General features: G+C 44.2%; 1 protein-coding gene and 1 long non-coding RNA gene across 3 annotated transcripts in view; one reads left to right on the top strand and one right to left on the bottom strand.

The window, feature by feature from the left end:
- Positions 1–2,107: 2,107 nt before the first annotated feature.
- Positions 2,108–24,963, top strand: part of LOC148028359 (peroxisomal acyl-coenzyme A oxidase 1-like) — a 108,196-nt gene continuing 85,340 nt past the window's right edge. The window contains exons 1-3 of one of the 2 annotated variants that reach the window (XM_087690179.1): positions 2,108–2,339; positions 3,358–3,466; positions 10,448–10,509. In XM_087690179.1, coding sequence (XP_087546305.1) covers positions 2,193–2,339; positions 3,358–3,466; positions 10,448–10,509 — 318 coding nt within the window. In that variant the 5' untranslated portion in view covers positions 2,108–2,192. The remainder of the gene's footprint in view (positions 2,340–3,357; positions 3,467–10,447; positions 10,510–24,963) is intronic. The other variant, XM_087690178.1, reaches the window with a different exon arrangement.
- Positions 2,486–24,963, bottom strand: part of LOC148028360 (uncharacterized) — a 107,230-nt gene continuing 84,752 nt past the window's right edge. Inside the window, exons 3-4 of the long non-coding RNA XR_015692719.1 lie at positions 3,324–4,258; positions 2,486–2,831 (exon numbers count right to left, since the gene is read on the bottom strand). This is a non-coding gene — a long non-coding RNA (uncharacterized LOC148028360). The remainder of the gene's footprint in view (positions 2,832–3,323; positions 4,259–24,963) is intronic.

Genomic DNA, 24,963 nt, shown 5'->3' with positions numbered 1-24,963 from the left:
TTTCTAATAGTGCCGTGAATTTCTGAAAACAAAACAAAGCATCATATTTCTTACATGTGGTGAAAGTCTATACTTTTCTAGTTGCATTATCAATGAATGTGACAAAATAGGATGCTCCCTATAGACTTTTTAGGTATTGATCCACATATAACATTGCACATTAAGTCAAGTGGCTCACTCTTTTTCTTGTTTAAGTATTTCTTATGGCCTGAACATGCATGCTTTTTGAATATACAATGCTTAGAGATAAAAAGATAAAAAAATCAAGAGAAGACAAGTAATCCAAATGAGATAGCACTTCAATTCTTTTTTCAAATATATATCCTAATAGGTGATACCACAAAGATACATTTGGCTCCTCGATTACTGCAGCTACATGATTCTTGACAAAGGATACATGAAGTGGATGCAAAGTGCCACACTTGGCTCCTTTTGCAACAACAAATGATCCCTTGTGGACTTTCTAGGACTAACTCCCAAAAGTAGTAGAATGACCCTGATCATTTCGATAACTAATAAATATCAAGCTCTTACTAAGCTTGGGCACATGACAACATATATTTCAAAGAGTAAAGGTAGATCCATTCAAAAAAGCAAATTGCACATCATGTGCACCAACTATATCACATATGTAGTTATTACAAGATGGATCGATCCACGCTTGTTATTGGAGCTGCATAAAAAGATGTGCCAGACTCAACTATCCAATTTTGTACCCATTGTCGATCTATTGCAGCTAGCATATGTGCAATATAAGTAGTAAATAGCACTTCACCCCTCAAATCTGAGGTAAGAAGAGAGAGCTATAGCTTGTGCCTATTGCTATGTGACATGAAAACAAGCACTACATAATCATGCTAATGTAGATAGAGTGGAATCCATGTTCATAAAAATCGAGATTTAATATGAGATGAATTGCAAAAACTTTCAAAAACCATTTAGAATTTAAAGAGAAAGGTTTAAAATCTTAAACTTTAACATAATAATTAATTTAGAGAGTAACAAATATTTGTAATTTTGGCATTGTGAAGATGGAAAGAAAAGAGATAGAGAGCACCACCCAAGACCCAAACAATTGCAAACAACTCAAAATTGCTGGAAAACTCACACTTCAAACCAAGCTAATAATGCAACAAAAGGCACTGCTCATATATAGAAAAGATCTTAGCTAAAAACAAGATACAACATTACCATTCACAAATTTTGTGACCAAGATCGATGAAGCAAGGTATATAAAGTTGTGTTGAGGATGTAACATTGCAATTCATAACTTTTGTGACCAAGATCGATGAAATGTCACAATATACAACCTTTGTGACTAAGATTGATGAGAGACGATATGTGATGATATGTTAAAGGCACAACTCAATTTTGAATGAATCTCTCCAAAATTTGGAGTTAAAAATTGAGCTTATAGATGTGCTTTTGGGGAAGCGGGGTGCATGACTTGAACTCATGTACCGACATTACATGAGATCCACATCTGAATCACTGCGCTATGACCTCCGTTGGAGCGAGTTAAAGGGTAGAATTTTTATATGTGTTTCTACCAAAAAATTAAAATGCTTTTCATGAACAGGGCTGTGACACACTCTCTTAAGGGTGGGTTCAGACCCGGCAGACAAACATGCATCCCAAATACAGATGACCAATCAGATTTCAGCATGGAAAATTGTATGTTCACACACATGGTGGAAGGCCAAAAAAATTAGGGGCCTTTTTTGACACGTCATGGCCAAGTTTTTGCTCCTCTCTTCTGGCCTGCCCAGCACAGATACTTCTCCTTCATGCCATATCTTCTCTTTGGCTCCTTTCCTTGTCCACCACTAACGTGAATGAGATGGTGGACAACTCTTGGGAAATCCTTGTAGATGGGTGGAAAAGGGGATTTTTCACCCTTTTGTCCACCGGGCAAGTGTGAACCCACCCTAAGTCACACGGAGTGGGACTCACACCCTCATAAGAACTCGCGACACCACATGCGCAAAAAGGCTCCTTTTCGAGCACGTTGACGTTTTTCAGTCGTAGTGGTTCACTGACATGCACTACCACTAACCACTACTAGCGCTGGCCCCCGCCCTCCCGCCCCCTCCCCCCTCTCTCTCTCTCTCTCTCTCTCTCTCACTCTCTCTCTCTGTGTTTCTTTCTCTTGTTAGAGCTAAAGCCACAGAGGCAGAAGCAAGTATCGATCGATGCATGCGGCCATGGAGAACACACTCCTGAATGAGGAGCGGCAAAAGGCGGGATTCGAGGTGGAGTCGATGAAGGTTGCGTTCTGGGGAGGGAAGAGGAGCTTCGAGGTGTCTCAGCGGATGGCGGCCTTAGCCGCGTCTGATCCGGTACATCTCTCTCTCTCTCTCTCTCTGTCTCTCTCTCACAGCGCTCAGGGTGTGCATGCTCATGTAAACACTTTCAAATAAAATTATTTCATCAATATATACAACACATTATTTCTCATTAAAATATTTAGAAAAACTTAGTTGTCACACGACATATCGATTATCCTTTCAAATTTGAGGCCTTATTAGACACGTATTTTGAGGTTGCCAAACCTCTTACTATTTTGTCTGGATTAAAATCGGCCTCCACGCCAACTTGTCATTAAACGTTACGGAAGTATATTATATAGTGACACACTTCACTGGCCTTTTGGCTCCTAAGCCTGAATTGCGAGAGCAGGTGTGTCAATCTGTGCTAGAGGACATTTCTCATGCAGGATGAAGGTCTGACGGAGCAACACGCTGGACTAACTTGAAGGGAGGGGCTGCCGCAAAACAGGAAGAAACACGCATGGCTGCCGTGTTTCTTTCACAAGAGAAAAGACAAGTTTTCTGCACATGGACAAGAAGAAAAACAAGCAATTGTTAGAGAACGGAACATTATACACATTGCGTGCATATAGTGTTCATGGACATAATCGAGATCAATTAAAGAACAATAAAGCAAACTCTAGCGAGAAGAAAAGAGAGAGCACGGAGTCTTAGAAATGGTGGTTACATCAAGCTCATCAGTGTATCATTGCTTAATGAACATTCCCTTGTACGATACATGGAATCATTTGAGTTCCACCTTGATTATTCTTTGATTGGGCGCTCACATTTGATTGTTAAATGTTAAATTCCTATGACTAATCTAGTAGCATCTGGTCGGTGCGGACATTCAACAATTCACATGCTTTACAAGTCCTAGTCTGCATCCACTGGGCAGGACAGATAGGATATTTTTTTGTGTGTGCAGAAGTTCCCTTTGAGATACAACGATTTAGATGTTTTCAGACGTCTTCATGAATCGGATGCTTTTGTTATTTGTATTGTTGTGCTTACCTTAAGAGGAAAATATATTTGTTGCCAATCACAGGTTTTCAAGAAAGATGACCGGTCATCATTGAGTCGAGTGGAACTGATTAAAAGTGGTTTAAGGAAGGCTGCACATGTTCGGAAACTTGCTCTGGAGCACAACCTCTCAGGTACCTCACTTTAAAAAAAGAGTCTTTGTTTTAGTCTTCGAGTTTACAGAAGATCAAAGGAATCTGTGTCCCAAGTCAAGTCAATCGAGTAATAAGAAAGAAGGTTTGTTGAAGAATGCTGCTCTGGGGAGGGGGAAAAAATAGCCGCTATATCACCGTTTGCATTCGAACAGAATTTGTTTATATGAAAATTAAAAAATGATTTATTTTAAATAAAAGGCAGATACTTGGGCATGTCGTTTGTAAGGGTGGACTCAGATATGAAGATGATGTATCTTCACAAACTGAAGGCTTTTCTGTATTGGCCAACTTGCAGGGACGTCCACAAGCTATGAAGCTTTCTTGGTTCATGTTTCTAGTATCGGGCTTATGCAAGGTGTTTTGCAGGGGTTGCCTGTCCTTTGCATGACCTGAGAAAAAGAGAGTCTGTTTTCAATGGATCAAGAGCCAGGAAGTTACCTTCAAAGCAGGCTAAAGGAAGCAGCTTGGCAACATAGTGTCTTGCATATACGCAATCTCTATTAATCCCCTCAAGTTGATTGTGATATCTCAAGAGAGAGCACTGGAGCTGTCCTGAACCAGAATTGTGAGCTTGCTTAGGAGGTCTGGAGATTCACAGGATGAAGGAAATTGAAGCTTTCATGAAAAGGAGCTGGTTCCCTGTAGTATACAGATTGATGATATGGAAGCACTATTTGTTCACTGCCACTTTTCTTGTCAAGACTCATCAGCAGAGTCTTTGTTACTTTCCTGCATTTCTCACCTCTCTTCCATTTCTGCACAGATCACACACTGTGACACAGAAAAGAAGTCATGACAGATGCCTTGTCAGACTATACACAGTTAATGCAATCACTATGGGATATCAACTGTTGAAATAATTGCTTGCAAACCATGTGATAATTTCCTGCATAATACATTGGCGAGGAACCATGAAATAACAATCACAATTCTGGCAAGACCACAATCAAGGTCATGCTGGGTGCCTGAGATGGATGTGGGCTTTCCCCATGCATGCCTTTGGAGAGCCCTTTTTGAGAATATGGGAACTTTTTCTTGACCTCCTATCATCTCGAGGCTGACTGACTGACTTAAGTTGCAAACCTACAGACCCCTGTGGACATTTCAGTCTGGAGGAGCTAAGAGTTTTAGAGGAGGTGTGGGACTCCAAAGGGAGATGCACCATAAACATGTTCATGGTGTAGAATGCAAAGTTTGTAAAACATCAATACTTGATGGAAGCTCTTGTGCTTCTACTATATCTATTAAGTTTACATACCGTAACTGTTCTGGCCTCTTGGCCCCTCCTTGGCCCTTGGTTGACTTACAGACCGTACATGCATGTCGTTAGGAAGGATACAATTCACACATATAAAAAGGCACATACAAACCTATGATCAAGCTTGGCATGGGAGGGGTGTTTACCTATGTGAAACTTATTTCGGCAGAGTAAAAGATACACTATACACAGACTAGTGGGTGCACTCTCTCACTCCATCCTCATGGACCAATTTTCAAGCATTCGGAGTGAAAAGTGGCCAAGCATTTAACCCCTTTGAAAGTACATGTTTGCTGAATTGAAGAATCACCTCTTTCGCATACAGTCAAAAAATTGATCTTACTATAGGAGAATTTGATTGAAGCGCAACAATAAATATCCCGACAGAGATTTAAAAGTGACTATGGATCGATGCATCATTTCCAACACCATTGGGTATTGATGGGAGAGAATACGTTGTCTTTCCACTCAGCCATTACTTACTTTTGGAAAGAAAAAGCCTTTTTGGCGCACGTAAATCTTATCCCAAACAATCCCAGGTGCCATTAGGCTGTCCAGAATGGTAAGTATACCCAGACTCTGAGGGGTGCTACTGAGATCATACATCTTGTTTTAAACATAGCTTATCAAATACATCCCATGCTCTGCACTTTGGACCATCCGTCAAAGAATCAGGCAATGGTACCATTAACTGCTTGTTCACACTTATTGAAGTCTCCTAACACCAAACCCAGAACGAGCCAATCAAAGACATTTAAGAGTAGAGCCCATAATTGACAATGGTCCCTTGCAGAATTCAGAGCATTAATACCTATCAAACATAAACACTTATTCTCAAACATGATTTCCAGAATGAGAAATGTAACACAGATGTTGCGTCTAATCAAAGAAGGTTGCAATAATGATGTGATGGCAAATATAACCCTGGATTGATAGAAAACACCGTTATTGAAAAATGGCAGAATCCTTACGAACATAAGGTGCACTGCAAACCAATGTTTTTTATGCTCAACAGCACAAACAACATCCCAATTGCCTACAAGGCCAATTCAACACATCCCCTATTGCTAAATTTGCTAAGTTCCATTAACAATCCATAGTGCAATCTTCATAATTGGAAATCTACTTGCATCAGCTGAAATCTACTTGTGTCATGGTCTTCCAAGCTATTAAGCTCATTTCCATGCTTCAACTTTTTGCCATTTCCATCATAACTTTTTGGATTAGATCCACCTTGCCAGCCCATCCGGAGCTCTCTCAGGATATACATTAGGCCAAGAATGGAAAGTACCTCTAGTATTAGAAGTCTGTCCCAAGAATTTAAGGACATAGACAAACTTGCTTGACCTTCCATAGGTTCAGATTGATGCATAGAATATTGGGGTTGAGGCAATCGACCTTTGCTCCCTACCCCAATGGAGTATATGCGTCTTCCACCAAGCACTTCCTGTGCTACCTCTCCTTTTTGGGCCACAAAGATTGTTTTGCATCGACTCTCAGCTTACTATGCTCAAGGCAATAAGATACATCTAACGTGCACTAAGTCCTCACGAGCAGATGGAGGCTTTAAGACCTCACATGGTGATAAGTTCTCTTGGAGACGAACACACTGCGTGGAGGTTTCCCCCATCCATTTTCGGGTCCAGTGGCTACCACGGCCTACATCTCCTCCACAGTCCACTCCATCTAACGTTCGTGACTGTTCTCCACGCTTTGCTGATCCAGATTCTCCTTCTACTCCACCCTCTTCTCTTGAAGTTCGAGAAGACACCTCTGAGCACTCTTCGGCTTCTGCTCCTTTTGAGCCCTAGATACCTTCTTCGGCACGACCGGCGGTACTTTCTTCATCGTCAGACACCTTGGAGTCCATGAGCCATGAGTTGGAGTCCCTCTCCCTCTTAGAGAGGGATACAGAGGGGGATCCTTTTCCTTTGCCCTCAGAGGGGGACATCTCCTTCCTCTTCGGCTTTCGAGGGGGCTCCTACTCCTCTCGTGTCAGAGGTGGACTCTACTACTCTTGTCGTTCTTCCCTCACCCCCATTTACCTTTGAGGAGTGGCTCTCTTTCAAGCAGTGCTTTCCTCTTCTTCTACCCAATCTCTAACGGATCTATCTTTGATCAGGGCCCTTTATTTTTATCAACGACGTTGTGACTAGGCCTTCGTATTCCTTCTAGCATGGTGTAACGGAGCTAGTGGCTTCTTACCCGAGGTTGTGTTTCAGGTTCTATTGCTCATTCGGTTTCCTGACTATCTTCAAAGGTCTCCTTTCAAGTGGCATTCTTGAATTACAGGGTGGATATTCTTCTCTTCCCCTCACTCCTCTTTCGTGCTCCTTTTTGGGCCTAAGAGGGGGTGTTGAGAAACTGTATCATTCCGTACAACTCCCCTTTTGCATTCCCATTTTTGGTTTTAGTTTCCAGCCCAAAAAAGGTTTTCTAGGGTCTTCTGAGAGTGTTGGAGTGCCATTTGAGAGATTTCAGTGGGCGAGACTTGAGACTATTAATACCTATATATTTAACATCTCCCATTCATTCTTGCACTTGTACTCATCACACTCTCTCACTTCTAAGACTTTCATCTCTCCTTTCTCCTTCCATCATCTTCTTCAGGTGCCCTGTCACCTTCAATATTAGGTTTGCGTCTGGAGCCCATCTTGCTAGCATTAGCTTCTCCGCTCTGGCGACAGCTCATCTCAGCCTGGCATTAGCATCTTGAGCTTGGTTATAGCTTCTTCCAATTGGGCATCAGCCTCCACTCACTTGGCATCATCTACATAGTCCCTTGATTTGCATTTGCAGCTTGTAGACAATCCCGATCACTTGGCATCTTCCTCCATCTTTTGGCATCAGCATCATAGGCAGCTAGAGCATGCGTTTGACTTCTTAGCTACTCCTCTTCCACTTGACATCACATTCTCAGGTGGTGTCATGATCTCCAGATGCTGGTGGACCTTGCGTTTGTCGGTTTCTTCCCCTTCCTTCATCAGGCGACAGTGCACTCGCTACAGATGTCATCTAGCATTTGCATTTGGTTGTCTGGGAGGTCACCCTCATCAGTCTACATCACCCCCAGTGCTTGCATCTTGCGTTTGGTTGGTTCCTTCAGCATGTGATGACCTCCACCTCCAGTTGGCGTTAGGATCAGAGGCCATTGAACTTTGTGTTTTGACAGCTTGGGTCCATCACCTGTCATCATCCTTGCGTTGGGGCTCCTCTTCGACAACAGTCTCCCTGCTCTAGGCGACACTTCATCATCCTTGCAGTTGCAGCCTTAGAGGCTTCTTCAGCAATCTCCCTACTCCAGGGCATCCTTCATGCTACGACACCCTTGTATTAGATTTACTTCATTATTTCAGTCCATCATCATCTTGTGTTTCTGATTTTTCCTTCTCTCTTAGTGTTTGCCGTATACACTCTGTGTTACTCCCTACAAAACCTACCTCTTTGGTTGCTTAGTCATTTATTGATAGGGTACCTTTCATGGGCCCATCCAGACGTTGTTACAGTGTAATGAACCTCTTCTAGGGGACACTTTGAAACTAAATGTCCTAATTGCCCACATCTATAACAGCCGCCAGCAAAGGCACTTCATTTGAGCTCATACCATAAGTTCTTGATTCATTAATTCAAGGGCTATTGCTGCTCCTCTCAAATAGAAACTATGATGGCAATTTCAATAGTGCCAGTATCTCGAAAAAAGGGATAAAACCCCACTGAGGTTGGCCAGCTCTTCTCTCCTACCTCTACCTCCTCTCATTGAGATGGAAAATAAGTGGGTTGTCCTTATCTTGTTGTGTTTGCAATCACAATCAATTGCATGCTGTTTTGCAACACACACACCCCCTCCCCCCCCTTCTCAAAAACAAAAGAAAAAACTCTCGCTTTTCATTGTACCTCGAATCCAAATCAATACTGATCCTCTACATGTGTTGACCCTCATTTAATTAAGGTTCATTACCCCTACTCTTGGAGGACCGCTATATCTTCTAGAAGATTGAGGATAGGGATCTTGGGAGGAGATTCTAGGTTAAATTCATTTGGCCTTCCAAGTTAGCCTTGACACTCTTTCTTGGGGTGAGATTTCCTACATATGTTGCTAGTACAGTGGGAAAGTGGCTTGCTTTTTTAGATTTACCATAAGAACTCAGAGATAAAAACTTCAAGGCCTCAGGGAAACTTTGATAGAGGGAGTTTCCTTTGAGTGGAGGAAAGCCACATATGCCTTTTAGACTTAGATAGCTTTCTTTTACTTGGGAGACATCTTACTTTGAGTGATTGTGACTAGCAAAGGGAGAGTTTTCACCTTCCCAGTGGAGGACAACAGACTTACGAGAGAGGACTTGGGTCGGTAAGAGTTCAAAGGTTGCTCATGCTAGAGAATTAGAGTAGAGGCTCATTCTGATAGTAGATGGTACATAGATCTAGGCCAAACTACTTGCATGGTGGATGAATGGAGATATCAGGCTTAGTAGAGGAGGCCTTAACAAAGATAATAGGGGGACCTAGAGAAGATATGGTATGGAGGGCTCCCTTTCTAGATGGACCTTGTGACATTTAATTTTCTGGATATGCCACCAGGTTCGGGTGGATTTAGATGAGCAGGATCATAGTGGTGTTAGCTTCTACTGAGCATTGGCTTAGGAAGGGCATTTCTTCACCTTTCTTAGCTGACTTTTGGAGGAGGTTGGATGATAGCTTCAACTCAGGAACATTTGATTTTTCCTGTGGTTGGAGCTTGAGAGTTGGCATACAGCAGGTTCCTAGTAGCTTGTGTTAGATGTGGAACACTAGAGTAGACACAAAGATAGTGCTTGTGGTATTTCTTGAGGACCAGTGTGGAGGAGAGCCCTCAAGATGGTCTTCCGTTGTACAACTGAGACTAAGTTAGTGGATAACAGGATTTTCAGGGGAGTCAGTCCTCATCATTTCTGGTCAATACTTGAGCATGATTCCCAAACTAAACTTTCGGCAAGCAGAATGGACTGAGGGGCACCTTTATAAATGGGAGCTGATTGATAGCATTGGTTCATTTGGACTGTGAAATTTAATCATGCATACTTACTGCAGAGACTCGTTCTAGGATTTGGGCAGAGATTATTCACTCTCTTTCAGGGGACTGCTGAGACTAGAGGTGGTTTTCATACTTGGGGATTTCAGCACCTTCTTCCATTTAGAGTCGCATATGGTTTGGCATTATATGATTGGCTTTCTCTGAGCCATTCTTTTACATCTCTCTTATACATGTGATGTATCATTGATCTATAGGGTGGGGGGGTGTGGGGGTCAGTGTATATCTGAATTTGTGTCTGGAATTCTAGAGAACTGGCAGCAAGAGAATCAATAAATTTTCTGAGGTCTTAAAATGCACTGGTCCCATGGACTGCTGGTGATATGGCCATTGAGGATGTGTTGCATGGTGATATTTAGTACTGCATAAAAATACACTCTAGAGTTGCTTATCTCATGGTTGAGTTGTGTGCACATTTCTTTTTTGTTACTTGTGTCCTAATCTTGTGTGTTTTTCATATAATTACAAACTGAGGTAAATTAGAAATTTGACCTTGGATTGTTACATTAGTAGAGAGAAAGAAGTGAAGGGAGAATGCTCTGGAGGAGGGAAAGAAGCTCCATTGTTCTCTGAAAAGCTTATCATTGGAAGTGAATTTTGTCATGATAATCATGTATAATGTTTTCCTTAACAGATAATGAGGCTTTCATGCTGAGGCTTTTTGTTGATGAGCGCTCTTATGCTGACCTTCACTGGGTAAGATAGTATGATTCGCAATACTACTGATTATGAAAACTCAGTATTAAATATTTTCTTCTTATACTAATGATTTTGAGGTCTTCCAAATTCTTGCAATATTCTGAATGTCCACCCTTCTTTGGAGCATCCTGTTTAGTAATGTATGCAAGCACAATGGTCCATGGCTGGTTTTGATTGTTGTTCTGAAGGCCACTCACATTAATCCAGTTTTGCTACTTTCGTAGGAACTTTTTCTTATGTGGCTGGGTTGGTGCAGTATACTACAACCATTAGCTTAACATTGAGCAGAAGGGATCTCATTGCTGATCTTCCATGATTTCTCATGCTCCGTCCATCACCTCTTTTCTCTCTCTCTCTCTCAACTTTCTGAAATATGTATCATCAATTACCTTACTACAACCTTTTCTCGCAACACAGATTTGCATTGCTAGACTGCAAACATGTTTCTTCTACCATGGTAGCCAGATCAGGAGAGAACATGTGCATGGCACAGCATCTGATAATACAGGCGGTTCATATTGAATGTGCGTCCAATCCTCCATAAACCATGTGCATATATTGAAGTAGTCATCAATGAACCATGTGCATGCATTCACAGTAGTTATTGATGAACCATACAAATAGCGACATCGCCCCCCCACACACCCGCGAAGGTGATGCACTTGCACTCGATCACTCATTCAACATGGCATAGAAAGGTAGCACGATATGTGAGAGCAAGGTATACTATTGTATTATTCAATGAAAGAAAAGGTACAACATAGGCACATCCCAGGACTACACCCTCGTGACGCCGCACACATGAGGGTTCACCACTGGGTATAGGGAAATCACACATAGAGTGGAAACCAGGCAAGGCTCACAGTCACTACTACTCCCTATATAGGTGTTTTTGGTAGCAACGCCATGGTATAGCTACAAAGCCCTTACACTCACTCCTAGTTACTGGATTGCTGTTCTTAGCAATCTAAGGGTAGAGCTTATTGACTCATTCCGGGGTTTTAGCATAGCTGCTTCTAATAAGCTGGCCAGTGTCTACCGGTCTAGGACTTGGCACATTAGTGGGGTCTTAATGCAACCTTTACTATCAGACTGGTCAGTGTTTGTTGCACTACGACTTGGGGGTCTTACCACAACTTTTCCTATCAAGTTGGTCAGTGTCTGTCCAACTAGACTCCTTTGTTGCTTGATTTATTCGTGTTACCATGCTGATCCGCCCTCAACTCAATTACATTTGAGGAGTGGAGGTGTTACTAGACCTATGATAAGTCAAGTGACGACTTAAGGTATATTGGAAGAATTGTTGGGATTCTCCTTGAGCCAGGTGGCGAAGGCCTCATTGCCATGTTCGCAAGCCTGTTTCTAGAGTCTTAAAGAGTTCCTTCCACATATCACTCATGAATCTACCATCTCTATCTGATACGATGGTTAAGGGTAAGCCATGCAGTTTTGAACACATGCGTGAAGAAAATGTGGGCTACCTCCTTGGCATTCAATGGTGGCTTAGCAGGTATGAAGTGGGCTTGCTTGGAGAAATAGTCCACCACTACAAAGATGGTGTAACCATGGGATTCTGGGAGCTCCATAATAAAATCCATGCTAATGACTTGCCATGGCCGGCTGGGTATTGGCATCGGTTGAAGTAATCCTGCTAGCTTGGAGTGTGGTGCCTTTATTAGTTGACAAATAGGACAAGTCTTGATATAGTCTATGATTTCTTCCTTCATGTTTGGCCAAAAGAACTGTTTCCTGAGAGCTTTCAAGGTCTTTCTTTGTCCCTTATTCCCACCTAATTTCCCATCATGTACTTCATTTAATATGACCTTCTTCAGCTCCACACTGTTAGGGATGTACAATCTTTTGCCTACAAACAGAATTCCCTTCTTTAGGATATACATGCCATGAGACGTTCTGTCAGCTCTCACTTTTTCTATAATCTTGTGCATTTCTTGGTCATATTCCAAAGCCTCTTTCACTAACTCAAGGAAATTGCTACTAACCACATTGACAACTTTCAAATCAGCCTTGTGACTTAGAGCATCAGCTATTTTGTTGGTGGAGCGTGGCTTGTGTTTAATCTCCAAGTTGAAGTCGGCTAGGAAGTCGAGCTATCGGGCTTGTTTGGCAGACAACTTTGGCTGGGATTGGAAGTATTTGAGTGGTATGTTGTTTGTGAAGACCACTTTGTGTTTGTCTTGAACATAATGCTTCCATTTTCTAAGTGATTGAATCATTGCGAGCATCTCCTCTCCTTCTTGTCTGTGCTCCATTTGGTCTTTGCATTTGTGAACAATCCGATGCATCTGTGGAGATTTTGAAAAGCTTGGTAAAGTTTGGCACTTTGAGTACGGGGGTTTGACTCATACATTTTTTCATTAGCTCAAAAGCAACCTGTTGCTCACTTTTCCATGTGAAATTTCCATCTCCTTTGGTGAGTTGGGATTGTGGCACGGTTAGCATGCTATAATCCTTGATGAATCTTCTATAAAACACCGTGAACCATAGGAAATCTTGAACTTCCCTCACGGTCTTTAATATAGGCCAATTCTTCACTGCTTCTACTTTCTTGGGGTCTGCTTTGATACCTGCCTCGCCTACGATGAGACCGATCTAGGAATTCTAACTCCTTCACTGTAAACTCACATTTTTCAGGTTTGGCATATAGTCTGTGTTGTCTCTGTTGCTTCTCAAAAACTAGGCGTAAGTGTTTTTTGTGTTCCTCTAGGGTTTTACTATACACTAGGAGATTATCTATGTAGGTAATGATAAAGACATCTATTTGAGGCTGGAAGACTCCATCCATTAGGCCACAAAATGTGCCTAGCTAGTGGCCCATTATTCAATCCAAACCCTACTGTGAGCCACTCAAAGCTTCCATATCAGGTACGGAAGGCTATTTTGGGAATGTCTTCTTCGGCTATATGGACAGTATCGGGACCTAAGGTCTATATGATTGAAGTACTTGGCTCCATGCAGTCTATCTAATAGGTCTTCCACTAAGGGCATGGGATACTTGTTCTTGATGGTGATCTTATTAAGTTTCCCATTCTTCTTCTTGACAAACAACACTAGGGCACCGAACAGGAACTTACTGGGTCGGATGAATCCTTGCTCTTCCAATTCATGTAACTGCTTCTTCAACTCCATGAGTTTAGTGTGATTCATATGGTAGGGGGGTCTAGCTGGTGGGACTGCCCCTGGGATTAGCTTGATCTTGTGGTCTACCTCTCTTTTGGGTGTGGTAGGCCTTTGGGTAGTTTAGCTGGCATCACATCCTTATATTCCTCAAGTATTGGTTCCACTTCTCTGTTGCCAACTTGTGGTTTGGGCTTCTCGGTGACTTCCTGCTTAATGGGCCAAATCATACATAAATACACCAAGTCTCCCTGCTTCATTGATTTCTCCACTTGTTTGGCTCTGCAAGTCATGATGTGAGGCCTAATATGGGTAACTTGTTGAGGCGGTGCTTGGGTTGGTGCTCCTGATTTGTTAGGTACTGGCTTTGCCGTTTGGCATGAGACTCCAGGCTTGTTCTCCTTCATCTGCACTTTGATTGATGTCCTGCCTGGGAGTTGCATTCTTTCACAGGGTACTCTAACTCCTTCTCCTTGCATATCTAGTAGCATTTCATTAACTCCTTTTCCAAGCATTGCAATGACATACTTGTCATAGAACTCTACGCCTAAAATGACTTCAAAATCATCCATGGGAATGACTAAGAAGTTGAGTTTGGCCTTCCATTTTCTTGCTTCTACTTGCATTGCAAAGACCTGTTTGACTTCCTTGGCTTCTCCTTGTGCAAAGGTTATTGTTAATCCTTCTGGGGCCTTAGACAATTTGAGTCCATATTTGGCTGCACAATCCAGGGTGATAAAGTTGTGGGTGGCTCCTGTGTCTACCATGATGGCTTGATCCCCTTCACTCACTCTACCTTTGAGGTATAAGTGTTGTACTGTTGCTACACGGGCTGTCATGCATTGGGAATGAGCACCAACTATCCCCACCCTTGGGTAGTCTAGGCTCTCTTCGCTTCCACTAGGGATTTCTTGAATGTGCGGGGGTTGTGGCTCCTCTCCTCCATAAGCATTGGTGACTACTACCCTAGACTTGCTTGTTGAGGCTGTATCGTCCATGGGGCATCTATTTTGATGGTGGGTGTGAAGGAAACTGCTAGTGTTTGCATTGAGGACACATAGAGTGTACGACCACGACAGAAACACAAAGAGACAAACACAGACACAAAAAGGGAAAAACTCAAACCCTAAACGCAAAACTCAAAACTCAAACACAAATAGAAGAAGGGAGAGAGAGAACACAACTCTGAAGTGAATGAATGCTGTAAATGAATGTCAGAGTGTAAAATGTGCTCAAGGGCAGAGCAATGTTGGAGTGTGACATCCACTGAAGACGGATCCCAAGTCTGTGACCACCAGTCGGAGTGTAGGAGTGCTGAATAGTGAATGGCAGCAGGCTGGTCACCAAAACGCGATAGTTTGGAGGCTGAAAACTGATAAGTGCTGCAGTGTACCACTGATCAGAGGCTGGAAACTGTGCACAGTCTGCTGTAAACAACAGGCTGAAACAGTGTCTGAGAGTGTCAGGGCCTGCAATGCTGAAAACGCAAGCTGGCTGACCTTGGAGATGATGGACAGCAGGCTGAACAACAGTCTGGGATAGTCTGGAGCAATCGCTAGCAGCTGAGAGTTGTCGCCTACAGCAATGGATAGGCTGAAGATAATGTGGCTGCAGTCGATAACGGCTGGACAGCAGATGGAGGCAGGCTGCAGGCTGGAAATTGGGCGCCAACAGCAGCAAAGGGTGTGTGGGCTGGTGTAACCTGCAAACAAGGATGATCACTGAATGGGGACAGCCTGTCTATTTATAGATGTGGAAGGGCGCCCCAAAAATTAGGGTTTCCACTAAACTCTCTCGAACCGCTCCCCGTTTTAGGGTTTCCACTGAACTCTCTCAAACTGCTCCCCGTTTTAGGATTTTACTCTAAAAGAGCATTTTTAGTGTGTTTTGGGCTGTTTAAGAGGCTAATCAGCAAGTAATGAATATTTTAGCTCAACACCCCCTCTCAGGCCCAAAACTGAGCTAAAAGGTTAGGCCAACCATTGCAATGTTTATGTATCCCAAGGCGTCCCACCCCAAAGCAACCAAGGCATTGGACAAAGGGTACACGTCGGCTGCCTAGTGGCTTACCAAGACTACAAAGGCGATGGTTATCTTACCAAGGGAATCCAAGTAGTCACCCCAGAGAGGACAGGGCATCGGACAAAGGGTGCACGTCGGCTGCCTTGTGGCCTACCAAGCCCTACAAAGGCGGATAGAACTACATGAATTTTTTATTTTTTATTTTGAATAAGTGAAGTAAATTTGATGGGATGCAGTTGATTGAGTAAAAGTGACCCAGAAGACGGGAGTAGGGAGGGTACACCCAACACATCACAAAACAATACAAGCTAACCCATCCACTCAGGGTGTCGATGATGAGGAAAAATAGGTGATGAAGTATCCACGTGATGAAGAAGGATGGTGGTGTTGTAACAACAGCCACGGGTGGAAACAACTTAGGATTTGTGCAAGTGGTGCTCTGCACAATGAGATGCAAAGTATGCTACATGTTGAAGACTGCTCATGCTGTAGGTGCCACTTGGACAGTGTTCCTCGTGGAGAAATTGTTCACTTGCCCAAGCGCCCTAGTACAAGGATGATGTAATCATGCAATGCAAAGGGTAAGGTACAACAAGGGGAAGAAGTCGATGTTGAAGACAAAGTGCTGAAGCCTGTAGAAGACCAAGAAGGGTAGGAACCCCTTCTCAACCTGGATGTAGATGTCGAGGAAGGAAGAGGAGCGTGATGTTGGTCTTCATATGGTGCCGAGAACCATAAGGAATGAAAGAAGATGAAGTGGATGAGGCACCCCACTAGAAGAGCAAGGTAGAAGTCACTGCCATGACAGCATCGAGAGAGATGCTGCACAATCCGCCTCGGGAGGGAAAACCGCCATGCTGGAAGAAGAGCAAGCACTCCTAGGATGATGAAACCATGAAAGGAATGGTATGCATCCCCACGTCTCTAGTCCAGGGAGGACCAAAGCAATCTGCAGGTTAGCCCTACACTGAAAGGTAAAACCCTGCAAAAGAGATGAGAATCTGCAAACACAGAGGTTAGTGGTGAGATGCTCCATAGCAAAACAGAACAGAAAGAAAATCTAACTCAAAATCAAGGCAATGAATGTGTATGTGTGTGAGTAAATGCAGCGGAAGACAAAAAAATGAAAAAACTAAGGATAATGAATCCTATGGGCCTGACTATAAGAGTGCGAAAAATGATTGCTAGATTGACCTAGGGTATCCGAAAGGACCTAGAGGCATGCGAGTCAAAGAAGGTGGCTACCATCACGTATGTCCAGTAGCAGGGCTTTGCCAAGGGAACGCCTGATGAGGTTGAGAGTAAGGTGAGATGGATGCATGAAGTGCAACGGGATCGGAACCTGCAGACGAATTAGCCAATCCCTTAGGGGTAGTGAAAGAGATGGGTTGCTAAGGCTGTACTCGAGCCACATGTGTAACATCAACAACAATGGGTGCTGAAGGAGCAGATGAAGCAGGAGCGGAGGGTGTAGCCCCGCTAGACTATGTAGTCGCAGCGGTCTGCTGAGGCTTTTCAGGTGGAAGACCTTAGGCCTTGGAGCGACACTCCTCGTCCACATGGCCTGCTTTCTGGCAATGTGTGCAAAACCAGTTTTTCTTAGGGAGTTGCTGCCAGATAGATCTAGATTCTTTGGTTCCATTTGAGAAAGAGGAGTCACCCTTTGATTGGCTTGCCTTCGCATCTAGCGAGTTCTTGCCACTAGTGGTTGTCCCTCCCGAAGAAGAGGCAACCAATCCCCTTTGCTCTGAATAAGGATGTGATGAGGATTTTTTGTGGACTTGATTATATAGCCTCGCTTAACGCAAGAACTGGAACTTAAACGTGTAGAAGGTTGGCAATCTAGGTTGGGAGATGATGTGTTGAATGAAATTGAAGTACTTGTCGGGCAACTTATTCAAGAAGAATGTAACTTGATCGTCATCTCACTTTGGAGAGCCAGTAGTGGCGAACTCAGCAAGTAACCGCCTATATTCAGCCAGCTTGACTTTTAGATCATCCCCTTCCTTAATAGAGAACTCTTGAAGCTCAAAGTCGAGATTGATGTGCCGAGTATGATCATGAGCTGCATAGCGGTCAAGAAGGTGACTCCAACGCTCTGACGCGAGCAGGAAGTGCTACAACTGAGAGTGAAACTCAGGAAGCAATCCCTGCATCAGCTCAACATTGGCTGTGGCATTGCGGGCTCTCCATTGACGGGTGAGCTAGTCGAGGGTCCGGCAGAGGCTCTAGACCAATGACGAGGTCCCAAAGACCTTGAGACTCAAGCACTTGTTGCATGAAATTAGACCAAGTGGTGAAATTTGACCCGTTAAAACATGTCTTATCTGTGGAGGCATTCTTGGTCGTTGCAACAGAAGTGGTAGTGCTCGGAGATGGATCGTGTGAAAAAGTGTAGTGTGGGTAGGATGGGGGAGTGGAGTACACTTGGGAATGGGCCCTAGAGTGCCCACCAGGCATGCATGTAGTGTGCAAGGTGGATCCATAGGTAGGGATGGGTTGATTGGGCATGGTAGCCACATGAGGAACCCAAGGAGGTGGGATGGGAACACGGTGAGCAGAAGATGGGAATCCATGCGTAGGTGTAACCCAAGGAGAGTGTGAAGACGCACCATAAGCTGAGGATGGAAACCCTTGCGTATGAGTGGTCATGGAAGATGTAAAGCTAGGGATAGTGAGGGAGATGCCCATCACAGTCATCCCGGGAGTTATGGGTGTGCTCATGTCCTGAAAGGTGAGAGGCACTGTGTTAAAGGGTGGCATTCCTCCTAACGAAGTACCATGGTGCAAAGAGGTAGAGAATGGGGTGGAGAAGGAATAGGTGCTAGGAGCGGAGATGGAAGATCCAACTCCTAGGGTGTGTGATGCAGATGTGGAGTGTAATCCAAGGTTTTGGAAAGATGATGAGAGGTGTGATATAGAAGAGAGTGGGATGGGAGGGAAGTGAGAAGTGTATGTGATATGCTCAAATGAAGCAGAAGCTGTAGATGTACCTGAATTTCGTCTGCTTCGTGAGCCCCCTCTATTGAAGTTCACATACGCAAAGCCATTCGGATCCTGTACCTTAAAAGAAGAAACAGGTGAGGGTTTTGATTCATGCAACACAAAAGAATTGTACAAACCTGACATTGGACCTGGCTGAGATGATGAAGATGGATCGCCAGACGTTCTGAATGCCGTATTTCCTCCATGATCGTAGAGGTGGCCAGCCTCACCAATCGGTTCGGATATGGTATTAAAACTGGTAGGAGGGTTGTAAACATCACCATACTTGTTGTGATAGTACTCCTCAAAGTCCTCCTTTGTCATGTTAGTGAAATCTGGTGAAGGTGGAGTGTCGTCCTCCTCACCGAGTCCATAATGCCGTCTCAGGGCCTCCAATGATGGAGAAGCTTGATAAGACATCATAGGAACTAGAGAAGAAGGTGTCTGGGACATTGTGATTTAGTTACGAGCCATATTGTGTGCCTCGCACAAAGACTATCTGTCCACAATATTTGCAGGATACTCTTTACAAGAGCACCGGCTCTGATACCATGTGAAGGAAACTGCTAGGGTTTGCACTGAGGACCCACAGAGTACGACCACGATAGAAACACAAAGAGACAGACACAGACACAGAGGGCAAAACTCCAACCCTAAACGCAAAACTCAAAACTCAAACACAAAAACTCAAACACAAACAGAAGAAGAGAGAGAGAACACAACTCTGAAGTGAATGAATGCTGTAAGTGAATGTAAGAGTGTACAATGTGCTCAAGGGTAGAGCAATGTCGGAGTGTGACATCCACCAAAGACGGATCCCAAGTCTGTGACCACCAGTCGGAGTGTAGGAGTGCTGAATAGTGAATGGCAGCAGGCTGGTCACCAAAACGCGATAGTTTGGAGGCTGAAAACTGATAAGTGCTGCAGTGTACCACTGATCAGAGGCTGGAAACTGTGCACAGTCTGCTGGAAACTGTGCACAGGCTGAAACAGTGTCTGAGAGTGTCAGGGCCTGCAATGCTGAAAACGCAAGCTGGCTGACCTTGGAGATGATGGACAGCAGGCTGAACAACAGTCTGGGATAGTCTGGAGCAATCGCTAGCAGCTGAGAGTTGTCGCCTACAGCAATGGATAGGCTGAAGATAATGTGGCTGCAGTCGATAGCGGCTGGACAGCAGATGGAGGCGGGCTGCAGGCTGGAAATTGGGCGCCAACAGCAGCAAAGGGTGTGTGGGCTGGTGTAACCTGCAAACAAGGATGATCACTGAATGGGGACAGCCTGTCTATTTATAGATGTGGAAGGGCGCCCCAAAAATTAGGGTTTCCACTAAACTCTCTCGAACCGCTCCCCGTTTTAGGGTTTCCACTGAACTCTCTCGAACCGCTCCCTGTTTTAGGGTTTTACTCTAAAAGAGCATTTTTATGTGTTTTGGGACTATTTAAGAGGCTAATCAGTAAGTAATGCATATTTTAGCTCAACAGTGGGGTCCCCTGCACTTTAAACATCTAACCCCTGTAGTTGAGGCTTAGGGTCTCTACCATGATGTATTCGATCTTGCACAGACCCATATGATGCACTCAGAGTTGGTCTGTAGTGGTTGTTTCCCCATTGCCCTACTGCTGCTCTTGGCACCAAGGCTGATTGTGACGTGGTTGGGGTTATTCCTGAGACTTGACTCCGAACGTCTGGAAAGGGGCCTCTAGGGGTATTTGGTCTCAGGGTCCAAGAGTTGGTGGTGAGGTTGGTATTGAATTTGATTTGGCTCCCTTGGGCTGTGCTCCTGCCTTCTAGGTCGACAAGTCTTTCAACCATCCTCATGGCCTCGGCTAAACTGGTTGGCTCATGTCTTTCTACCTCTCTCCTGGCCCATTCTTGTATGCCAAATAGGAATCCATGTAACTTAGTGTCAGTGTCTATATTGGGTAGTTGCAACATCAACTGCCTATACTTGCTAATATACTCTTTCATCTGAGGAGGTCCGTAGGGTTGTATTCCAGGAAGAAATACCTTTTGGACAGTAAAATGTGCCCGCTGTACAACAGCAAATACCTGCTATAAATGAACCTGTGAATGCAGGAAATGATGCTGGAAATGATCAGCCAGCTATTGCCCATGAAAATGAGCCATTACATGTGCAGGAACAGCCAGGACAGCAAGCTGTTAATGCTGATTTGTAGGCTGAAATGCCAAGACAGCATGCTGAAAATGGGAATTTGCAAGAACAGCTAGCAAACAATGACCATTGGGTTTGGAGATCATCTAGGGCTACTAGGCAACCTGACAGATTTGTTCCTGGTGCAATTAATGTGGCTGATTATGTCATGTTGATAGACTGTGGTGAACCGTCTTGCTTCAAGGAAGCAATGGATAGACAAGACAGCAAGAAATGGTATAAAGCCATGCTGTTAGAGATGGAATCTCTTGAAAAAAATGGCACTCGGGACTTGGTGCAGTTGCCTAAAGGGTAGAAAACCCTTCCATGCAAATGGGTTTACAAGATGAAGGTCACTTCTGGTTCCTCACCAAAGTACAAAGCAAGATTGGTTGCAAAGGGGTACAAGCAAGAGCATGGAATTGACTTTGATGAGATTTTCTCTCCTGTAGTCAAGATGACTACATTGAGAACCATTTTGGGCTTGGTTGCAGTTGAGGATATGGAGCTCATATAGATGGATGTAAAGACTGCGTTTTTACATGGTGATATGCATGAAGACATATATATGCAGCAGCCTGAAGGGTTTGTTGAATAAGGGAAGGAAAAAATGGTATGTAAACTCAAAAGGAGTTTGCATGGGCTGAAACAAGCACCAAGAGAATGGTATCATAAGTTTGATATATTTATGCAGTCCCAAGGCTTTCATAGAAGTCAAGTGGATCACTGCTTGTACACCAAGAAGGCAGCAGATAACAACCCGATTATCTTGTTTTTGTATGTTGATGACATGCTGATTGCTAGCAGGGATACTCATGCCTTGGATTCATTGAAGCAAAGTCTTCATGGCAGGTTTGACATGAAGGATCTAGGTCATTCAAATCACATTCTTGGCATGTGAATACTCTGAGATAGATCTAAAGGCTTACTCTATCTATCTCAGTAGGAGTATATCTTCAAAGTTTTGCAGCGTTTCAGTATGGAGGGGGGGAAAACAATTGGGTTTCCATTGCCTCCATATGTGAAACTCAGTGCAGAGGATAGCCCTACATCTGATGATGAGAAGGCTGAAATGGCCAAGATACCATATGCTTCAGCTGTTGGCAGTTTGATGTATGCTATGGTTGCTACACGTCCTGACATTGCCTTTGTAGTGGGAGTGGTTAGCAAATACATGGCAACCCCTGGCAAGAAGCATTGGGATGCAGTGAAAGGTATTATGAGATACCTCAAAGGCACAAAGGAGTTGTACATCTGCTTTGGAAAGGAGAATGCATTTGTTGTTGGCTTTACGGATGTAGACTATGCTGGTCATGCAGACTGCAGGAAGTCCACTTCTGGGTATGTGTTTACATTCACAGGAGGAGCAGTCTGTTGGATCTCCAGGCTACAAAAGTGTATTGCATTGTCTACTACAGAGGCAGAGTATGTAGCTGCCACTGAGGCATGCAAGGAGGCTTTATGGCTTTCACGTCTGGTGGGAGAGCTTGGCATCACAGAGTTACCTATTCTCCATTGTGATAGTCAGAGTGCTATCATGCTAGCACGGAATCCTGTTTTTCATGCAAAGACAAAGCACATATAGGTGAAGTACCACTTCATTAGAGATGTACTTGATAGCAAGAGCATTGAGCTTGTCAAAGTGCATACAGATGATAATCCTGCAGACCTTCTCATGAAGGCTCTTCCAGCAGAGCGGTTTGTTCATTGCCGACAGATGATGGCAGTTGGATAGATATATTTATTTCAGCTTTGTACATATCTAGACTTAGCTGATTCTTTTCTCCTCTTAAGGCACATTGCCTTTAGGTGGAAGATTGTTGGGAATAAAGGGTCATCGTGCCTTTTATATGTGCACAGGTGTGAACACACCCTTAGCACATTGTACTTTCATACATATATCTATCTAAAAACCTAAAGAGGTACACTCATCATTGTACCAAAAACGTGCTCACTCTCTGCTCTGCTCTCTCGCACTCTCTTTGTCTCTCTCACTGCGCATAACGACTATCTGCCTCGATCTCCGTGTCTAACCGGTCCCTATAACCTAAGGGCTTTGCAGACCCTAGCCGGAAACACCTAGTGTGCAAGCTAAAGAAGAGTCTATATGGCTTGAAACAGGCACCTCGGGAATGGTACCATAAGTTTGATGCATTCATGCAGTCACAGGGCTACAGCCGCAGTGCTATGGATCCGTGCTTGTACACGAAGAAAGCCCGTGAGGGTTCTTTACTGATTTTGGTACTCTATGTGGATGACATGCTTTTAGCAGGGACAGCTCATGAGGAGCTAGATGCTCTTAAGGTTCACCTCAAGAAGAGCTTTGAGATGAAAGATCTGGGACATGGCTCTCATATACTTGGTATGCGCATTACGCGCGATAGATCTCAGGGACTACTCTATCTGTCATAGAGGGAGTACATTCATAAAGTCCTTGAGCGCTTCCGCATGCAGGATGTTAAGCTTATTGGCTGTCCATTATCTTCTCAGTGAACGTTTCACAGGCCGATTGTCCACAGACAGATGAGCAGAGGGTCGGGATGGCCAAGATTCCCTATGCATCAGCCGTGGGTAGTATTATGTATGCCATGATAGCCACCCGTTCAGATATTGCTTTTACAGTTGGGGTTGTGGCACGTTATATGGCTGCACCTAGCAAGAAACATTGGGATGCTGTGAAGGGTATCATGAGGTACCTGAAGGGCACAGCAGATATGTGTCTTTCCTATGGCAGCTAGGATACAGAAGTTGTGGGGTACATTGACTCTGATTATGCAGGACATGCAGATAGTAGGAAGTCCACTTCTGGCTATGTGTTCACTTATGTTGGAGGGGCTATCTCTTGGATGTCCAGGGTGCAGAAGTGTATGGCCCTTTCTACTACAGAGGCTGAGTATATTGCAACCACAGAGGCTTGCAAGGAGGCTATTTGGTTAGGCCGTTTGATTGCAGACCTTGGTATGACAGGTGCTATGACTACATTGCATTCGGATTCTATGAGTGCCATTCAGTTGGCCAAGAATCTGGTCTTCCACGCGAAGATGAAACATATTGAGGCAAGGTATCACTTTATTCGCGAGGTCGTTGAGGACAGGTCTGTTGACCTTGTCAAGATTCCGACTGAGCAGAATCTTGTAGACTTGCTCACGAAGAGCCTCACTACAGAGCGCTTTGCCTTCCTCAGGAGATTGATGAGCGTTGGATGAGATGACGTCTTTTTCCTCATCCTGTTGTACATGTGTATATGTTGTACTGTCTTTTCTTTTTTCTCTCTCACTGGGGCAGATTCGCCTTTAAGTGGGAGGTTGTTGGGGGTAAAGGCGCCTCTGCCTAGCCGCCTGTGTATTACTACACTGACAGAACCCGCCACTGCACACTACAGGTGGCTGGTGCCCGTCACAGTCATTTATTCTTTATTCTTTTAGTGACAGTTTGAATAAAGGAAGGCGTGGCCACAAATTGTGGTGGTTGGAGTTTCCACTTTTGAGTCTCTCTCTTTGTTGGCTCTTGCTCTCCATCCGCCATAGCTCTCACCGCCAAGCTTCTTCCTCCTGGGTTCCACTTCCCTTTCAATCCACTCTCTGTAACCTTGCTCCACTTCTAGTTTTCTTCTCTTTTCTTCTTCTTCCTCCTTCATTTGCATGTTATTCTAGATTGAGTCCAACAAGCCTGATATGACCTCCAATTGCCTCTCTAGGCTAGCTACCTTCTCCTCTTGAGCTTCTCTCCATTCTTGACCTCGGCTCTTCTTCCTCTCTTCAACCACTGGGATGGGTGCATTCTCTCTATCGTCCTCCATGTTGTCATGGAAAGCCGCTTTTGGTGTTGTCGACGCGGGGAAGCCGCGTTTCGCCCTCGGATGGTGGTTGTGCCGTGGGAAATCGCGTCATGTCATTAGATGACTTGTGTTGGGGTCACTGTGCCAAGGTTCATCACCCTGTTGGGGGTTGCTGCGACGAGGTTGACATGACGTGGGGTGATACGATGTGGGGCATCGTGACGTGGGGCATCACAATGTGGGTCGTCCTGACACGATTTCGAGGCATTGGATCTTCTCTCTTGCTTCCGTGAGCACTTCTACACTTCGAGCAAGAGTTGCTCTGATACCAAGTGTGATGCACCTGCACTCGATCACTCACTCAACATGGCACAGAAA

Source organism: Lygodium microphyllum, chromosome 12 (assembly GCF_053477565.2).
Source record: "Lygodium microphyllum isolate KBCC chromosome 12, Lygodium_microphyllum_v1.1.10, whole genome shotgun sequence".
NCBI lineage: Eukaryota > Viridiplantae > Streptophyta > Polypodiopsida > Schizaeales > Lygodiaceae > Lygodium > Lygodium microphyllum.
This window is presented reverse-complemented; position numbering and strand designations above follow the sequence as displayed.